Source organism: Rhinopithecus bieti, unplaced genomic scaffold (assembly GCF_001698545.2).
Source record: "Rhinopithecus bieti isolate Rb0 unplaced genomic scaffold, ASM169854v2 scaffold_16097, whole genome shotgun sequence".
Taxonomy (NCBI): domain Eukaryota; kingdom Metazoa; phylum Chordata; class Mammalia; order Primates; family Cercopithecidae; genus Rhinopithecus; species Rhinopithecus bieti.
In genome coordinates, this window is record NW_016808851.1 from 1,613,227 (window position 1) to 1,620,731 (window position 7,505).

Genomic DNA, 7,505 nt, shown 5'->3' on the forward strand with positions numbered 1-7,505 from the left:
GGTTCAAGCAATCCTCCTGCTTCAGTTCCCGAGTAGCTCAGATTACAGGTGCCCGCCACCACGCCTGGCTCATTTTTATTTTTATTTTATTTTATTTTATTTTATTTTTGAGACGGAGTCTCGCTCTGCTGCCCAGGCTGGAGTGCAGTGGCCGGATCTCAGCTCACTGCAAGCTCCGCCTCCCGGGTTCACGCCATTCTCCTGCCTCAGCCTCCCGAGTAGCTGGGACTACAGGTGCCCGCCAGGTCGCCCGGCTAGTTTTTTGTATTTTTAGTAGAGACGGGGTTTCACCATGTTAGCCAGGATGGTCTTGATCTCCTGACCTCGTGATGCGCCCGTCTCGGCCTCCCAAAGTGCTGGCTGGGATTACAGGCTTGAGCCACCGCGCCCGGCCTAAAATAACTTCTTAATGTGCTAGAAATGAAGTAGTATGACCTCTGAGCACCTCAAGTAATAATGATCCTATAAATAATGCTTAATAAATCATACTGATTTTAATGAGAAGTTCTCTGTACATTTTCATTTCTTAACTTTGTCATCTGTATAAAGAAATTCAACACCCACTTTTATGATACAATCCTTTCAAAAGAAAATGAATTGCAAACAAATACATACTTAAGATAGTATCATAGGAAAATTATCCAATACATTTTAATATACTTGGCCCCAGGTTCAAGAAGTACCTCTAGGCAAGTTTGTTACTTCAACATATCCGTGGGAGGCCAGATCTTGAGAGAGATTTCCCAGATGATACTCATCTGCCGTTGCAAATGCTGTGCAGTGCATTAGGTCCTGTTCCAGGGAGATGAGCACAACATGGGTTACCAAGAGGCTGAAGCATCTGTGATGGCTGCTGAGCACCCTATGGGACTCCATTCTGCAAAGCTAGAACTCCAGAGTTTTCTTCAAACATCTCCAAGGGCGATACAAGGGATGGGATGAAGATGAAGAGAACCAAGTTACTGGGAGACAAATTTCAGTTCAATCTTCAAAAGAACTTGCTCCCTCCCACCAGGCAAAAAGTTGGAATGGGTTATTCTGAAAGGCAAGCCACTCTCAACTGGTAGTGTCTCAAGCACAGATTGAATACAAAATAGAGATGATTAAGGCATCACATGGGTGACTGGATGGAATGATAGTTAAGTCTCTCCAACCCTGAGTTTCCATGACTCTTTTTCAAAGCAACGTTGGTATTTGAGGTCATTTCCTAATTTGTAACTACTCTTGTACAGCAGATTCCTTTAAATCGCCAAAGGAATTACAGTATTTTTACACTAGTTAACATTAAACAAAAAGGTCTGTACATCTGAGCACATGTCTTGGTTTGGTTAGTACTTTGGTTCATGCCTCATCTTGCCTGTGTACATATGAGGAAAGATGGTAAGAACTATGGCTCAATGCTGTGTTTTTTCAAATTGTAGGTCACAACACATTAGTGAGTTCTGATATCAGTTTGGTTGGCCCCAAACAGCTTTTTAATAAAACTAAATAGAAAAATATTACAGCACATTATTCATAGGAAATGTTATTTTATGAAGTTTTCTGTCACTTATATGTATGTATCTACTCTAGGTCGCTATGTATGTAAAATGTTAAATATATTTCTATGAGATGTGGTCAATAAAGTTTGAAAGCTACTGGCATAAGACTTAACATTTTAGGCACAGAAGTTGGTTACAATTTTAAAAGAATATCAGAATAACAATAATGCTTACTTTATGGGGTTGTTGTAAAGTTTAAGTAAGCTAATAAGCATAAACTGCTCAGCACTGCGGCTAACACAAGTGTTCAACGGTTGTTAGATTCTAGTTGGCCAAAAGAAGTTTATGAGTCACTAAATCAACATTTATTCTTAGGACTTACTCATCTCAGCTCCCCAATTCTTTTCCGTTCTGTATATTCCTAGTATGAAATTCTAGAGAAGTATATATTAATTCATTCCTTCCTCCCACCTACATCCCGCAACTCCTGGCTCTTTCTCATGAAATGACCTGACCCCATTTGCTCTTCCTCAATCTGTTCCACAGCTTTTATGTGTGGTTTAAAGGTAAAAGAATAACAGAGAACCTGAGGATCCATGCAAACTGAAAAATCCAAAATCAATAAAGTATCTACTCATAAGCAAAATGAGACAAATTCAATTAGAAAAAAATAAAAGTCAGACAAGGTGAAATTACTGGGGAATGTCGGGATAAATGGATGTAGTACCCTCATTATGAGCAGAAAACTGCTAATTCCTTCCAAATTAGCTAATTCCCATAGTCACATATGAAAGTAGCAACACGGGGATATACAAATAAAAATGTATCAGGAGTTACCAGAGTATAGGGAACAGGCATATGCTTAAGGTTTAGACCTGTGAGCACTAGTTCTTTTTAAGGCTCCATGGAGTTAAAAAGAGCTGATGTGCTATGTCTGTAGAGCTGAAGCTAGCTGAAAGAAAGGAATCCTAGCAAGGGGCATCAGGCGAGACATGGGGCAGGCTCCACAGTCTGCAAGACCTGACAAATTCACTCAAGCTTGCTAGGTGAAATCACAGTATGTTAGGTTGGATGTCAGAATTACTTCTGTGATGGCTAGAGCTCATGTGCTTAGTTTGGGCTGAAGTGGGAAGAGCAAGAGGCAGAAAAAGGAAGTAAGAAGGTCATAAGGTAGTCCACTGAAGGATCTTCATGTAGCTGTACTGAAAATGGTAGAGGCTGTCTCTTTTGCTAGAATCAGAGTTGTAAACTGGCAGCTTGGAGAACCATCGAACTCAAGAGCTGACCTACATCACGTTTCTAAAATTCGAATTGACTTGTCAACAATAAACTGAGAGATTTCACACAAAATCCAGATTTCCATCATCTTCTGACCGAGTGGAAGATCTGGAAGTAATGGACTAGGATACAGCAGGGGGCCCCAGGGTCTCCAGCCCACACCGTCCCTGCCTCTCCCTGTTGTCTCATGTCTCCTTCTCCATCATGTGTTATTGGCCAAGCCCATCTGCTCTAAGAATGTGTACTACTTTTTTTTTTTTTTTCCCCAAAAAATATTCTTGGCCAGGCGCAATGACTCACGTCTGTAATCCCAGAACTTTGGCAGGCTGAGGCGGGTGGATCACTTGAGGTCAGGAGTTCGAGACCAGCCTGGTCAACATGGTGAAACCCTGGCTCTACTAAAAATACAAAAATCCAGCCGGGTGTGGTGGCTGGCACTTGTAATCCCAGCTACTCAGGAGGCTGAGGCAGGAGAATCCCTTGAATCCAGGAGGCAGAGGTTGCAGTGAGCCAAAATTGCACCACTGCACTCCAGCCTGGGTGACACAGCAAGATTCCGTCTCAAACAAAAACAAAAACAAAACTTTATGTTCCTTTATTGGAGCAAGATTCCAGATTGATATACAGTGATGTATTTACTAAACAGAGACCTGTGCAGAAATTACATACTATGTAGATAGGTTGTTATACTTTGCCTATTGATGGAATACTTCCATTTATCAAGTTTTATACATCAAAACGCTTTGACTTTCACCAGGCTCTCCATTAATTCACCTTTGAAAGGGTGGCATTTAATTTCAGCTACTGTATTTTACAGCATAAAAAGCTTATGCATTAGAGTGCTTCTCTGCAAAATGGCATGTTGCAGACAGAGCCGAGTCCATTATCCCACCCGGATTTACATAGTCACATTTGAGAGCTTTACACCAGAGAGCCAGGACAAAGTTACTCCTAACCAACACAGACTTCTTACGCTCAGAGTCTATCTTCTTGGCCATATTTTATAGTGCCAGTGAAGATGTGCCAGCAAGCATCCCATATACAGCTTGGCATTAGAGTACAAGGTCTGTTTGATGGTGGTGGCAGGCACTACTATTTTACTCTATTTTTTTTTTTATTATTATTTATTATTTTTTGAGACAGAGTCTTCCTCTGTCGCCCAGGCGGGAGTGCCAGTGGTGCAATCTTAGCTCACTGCAACCTCCACCTCCTGGATTCAAGCGATTACCCCACCTCAGCCTCCCAAGTAGCTGGGATTGCAGGCATGCACCACCACACCTGGCTAATTTTGTATTTTTAGTAGAGATGGGGTTACGCCATGTTGGCCAGGCTGGTCTCAAACTCCTCACCTCTGGTGATCTGCCCACCCCGGCCTCCCAAAGTGCTGGGATTACAGGCGTGAGCCACCATGCCCAGCCAGGCACTATTATTTTGAATCAAGGTAAAAGGCTAGTTTTAAAAACTGCCACTTGGAGATAAAAATAAAGGGCACAATATATTCAGAACCAAGTTTTGGGCAATCTGGTATCCCAAATTATGTGAATATTCAGACACTAACAGCAAATTGAGAACGTGTACTATTTTCAACTCTCAAGGACGGGACAAGGCAAGTCAATCACTATTTTTATGAGAAAATATATTCTAAGCTCCAAATAGATTATGAATAAATCTTTAAACACAATCTGTTTTCACTTAGCCATCCTAAGCATCTTTGTCGTAGGTTTTCCAGACTGTCAGCCGTCCCCTTTCCTTCTCTCGGGATCTCCCATTTAGCTTGGCTGAAAGTTCTATCCATCCCATGTCACTCAGCTTATATGGTTTGCCACACTACTTTCTGTATTCTCCTTAAACTTCTTAGCTCTTGAGTCTTAGTTGTGTGCTTCTTCTATTAATAGATGAATCTGACGTTTTAAGACATTTTGTTTTGGTTTTATTTTGGTTTTTTTTTTTTTATTTTCGCCTATTTGGTAAAAGGAAAGAACCATAGAATGTCTTGTCTGCTTTTTTTCTTCTTTATTAAAGATGTTATTGTTTTCTGAGCAGCTTTCATTTTATACATCTTTCTCTGGATTTTATAGTGAATCCTTATTAAGCATTAGCTACATATACATGTAAAGCATATTTTGGATTTCAGGATGGGGATCTACAACTTGCTCTTAAATAAATGTGTCAAACCAGCCTATAATACTTATAAGATTTAGGGCTTCTCTATTTCAAAATGTTTTAAAACCCAAAAGACAAAACCCAAAACCACAGTATTTTAGTATGTTTTGTTTTTCTGGTCACAGAAGACACGTTCCAGCAGATGGGGCTAGAAATCTACATATGATTCTTGTTTTAGAAGCATCACATGCTCTGATCAGAACATTTTTTAAAAAATTGTACTTTCATTTACTCTGTATTACTGAAGAAAATTGGTGTATTACAGCAATGCTGCTTCTATAGTGATTTGGTCTTTGTCCTTGGTTCCCAGTACAGACTCCTAAAACCCCTGTAATTTTCTAAGTGACAGAGGCATTTTTGGTTGTAGTATTTGCTCATACAGAGATTCTAAATTCCTTGGAATTTCATGAGTGATGGGAACGTCTTTTGTTTTAATGAGGTGACTCCCAGTGTTCTGGAGAGCTTCAGGATAGGGCGTGGTTACCAGAAAGACCAAACTTTGATTAGAAGCTTAGAACTTTCAACCCCACCCTTAACCTCTAGTGAATGGAGAGGGGCTGGAGATTGAGTTAATCATCAATCACGGTTTACACAATGAAACCTCCATAAAAACACCCGAACAATGAATGGGGTCTGGAGAACTCCTGCGTTGATCAATGCATCCATGTGCCGGGAAGGTGGCACAGCCCAATTCCACAAGGAATAGAAGCTCCTGAGTTCCAGGCCCTTCTAAACTTCACCCTGTGCACCTCTACATCTGGCTGTTATTTTGTATACTCTATAAAAAACCAGTAAACATAAATAAAGTGATTCCCTGAGTTCTGTGGGTCATTCTGGCAAATCATCAAACCTGAAGAGGGGGTGGTGGTCATAGCTGGTTGGTCAGAAGCACAGGTGTCAACCGGGAGGGCAGTCTTGTGGGGCCGAGCTTAATTAACTGGGGTCTGCACTAACTCTGGCTAGTGCTGGAATTGAACTGAATTGCAGGACACCTTGTTAGTGTCTGGAGAATGGGAGAACTGGCTGGGAGGAGGAGGAAAAGGCTCCCATATATTTGATATCAGAAGTACTGTGAGTAGATAGATCATACTAAGGAAAAATGCCTTTTCTCCTGCAATGTACTCATTGGAGATGAAAGCTATAAAAACACAGATACATTTTATGTTACCAGTATTATGCTTTATGTTTTAAGTTTTTCGACTACAATCTATAAGAAATCATTATACATAGTACATATACACATCTATGCTCACACACCAATAATTGCCACAATAGCTTCACAAACCAGTATTTACCTTTATCATGAGCAATGTATTCTGTTATTTTCTATTTCATTTTTCAAAAAACATGGTTAACAATCCACTAGTGATTCCGTAACACACTGTGCTATCAGCCTGAAAACATTCTCCCTGGTATCAGGCTCCACGCCACTCAGACCTGCCATTCCCATCCTCTGGTGTTCTCTTCAAAGACTGGACATTAATAAGAAGCGCTGCTATTATTGTTTTCTCATTTGTTTAGTGGGTCTTTAGTTACTAACACAGAGCTTCTAAAGTCCTTGGAATTTCACGAATGATGGGAACATCTTTTGTTTTAATGAGGTGACTGTTCAGTGGGTCTCCCTCTGTCGCCTAGGTTGGATGGAGTGAGGTGCAGTCATGACTCACTGTAGCCTGGAACCCCCAGGCTCAAGCGAACCTCCCACCTCAGCCTCGAGTAGCTAGGACTACAGGTGCGCACCACCAAGCCCGGCTAATTTTTTTTTAAGTCTTTTAGAAATGGAAGTCTTGCTACATTGCCAGGCTGGTCTTGACCTCCTGGCCTCAAGTGGTCTTCCTGCATCAGCCTCCCAAAACACTGGAATTATAGGCATAAGCCACAGGATCCACTATTGCTTTTAGGAATTGTAAGCCAAAGGGATGTGGGTTGAGTATCTCAGATTATGATCTCTGAAAATGAGACCAGGTAAAGATTTAATTCTAACAGAGAGGGTGACTAAAACCATTCAGCCAACTCCAGATGCATGTTGTTCTGCAGAGCTGAAAAGATGAGCTCAGTGCAACTATGGGAACAAAACAAATTCCACATGCTTTTGACACAAAACAGAGGCTTTCCCTTGTCTCAGTCAAGAGTGGTATAAAGGGTTTACCACTTTGATGGTATAAAGGATATAAAGGGTTTACTACTTTGATGGTATAAAGTGGTATAAAGGGTTTACCACTATGATGGCCGTATGAAAATGGAGTGGCCCTCAATTTGTGGCAGATGAAAGTCAGGCTTTGGCCGGGCGCAGTGGCTCACGCCTGTAATCCCAGCACTTTGGGAGGCCGAGGCAGGCGGATCACGAGGTCAGGAGATCGAGACCATCCTGGCGAACACGGTGAAACCATCTCTACTAAAATAAAAAAAAAAAATTAGCCGGGCGTGGTGGCGGGCGCCTGTAGTCCCAGCTACTCAGGAGGCTGAGGCAGGAGAATGGCGTGAACCAGGGAGGCGGAGCTTGTAGTGAGTCGAGATCGCGCCACTGCACTCCAGCCTGGAGGACAGAGCAAGACTCCGTCTCAAAAAAAAAGAAAGAAATAT

General features: G+C 41.6%; 1 protein-coding gene across 3 annotated transcripts in view; it reads right to left on the reverse strand.

Annotated features, from left to right (window-relative positions):
• RMND1 (required for meiotic nuclear division 1 homolog) overlaps positions 1 to 7,505 on the reverse strand; it is a 53,662-nt gene that overhangs the window by 33,944 nt on the left and 12,213 nt on the right. For all 3 annotated transcript variants that reach the window (XM_017887617.1, XM_017887616.1, XM_017887618.1), the window contains one exon: positions 684 to 792. In XM_017887617.1, the coding sequence (XP_017743106.1) occupies positions 684 to 792 (109 nt within the window). The remainder of the gene's footprint in view (positions 1 to 683; positions 793 to 7,505) is intronic.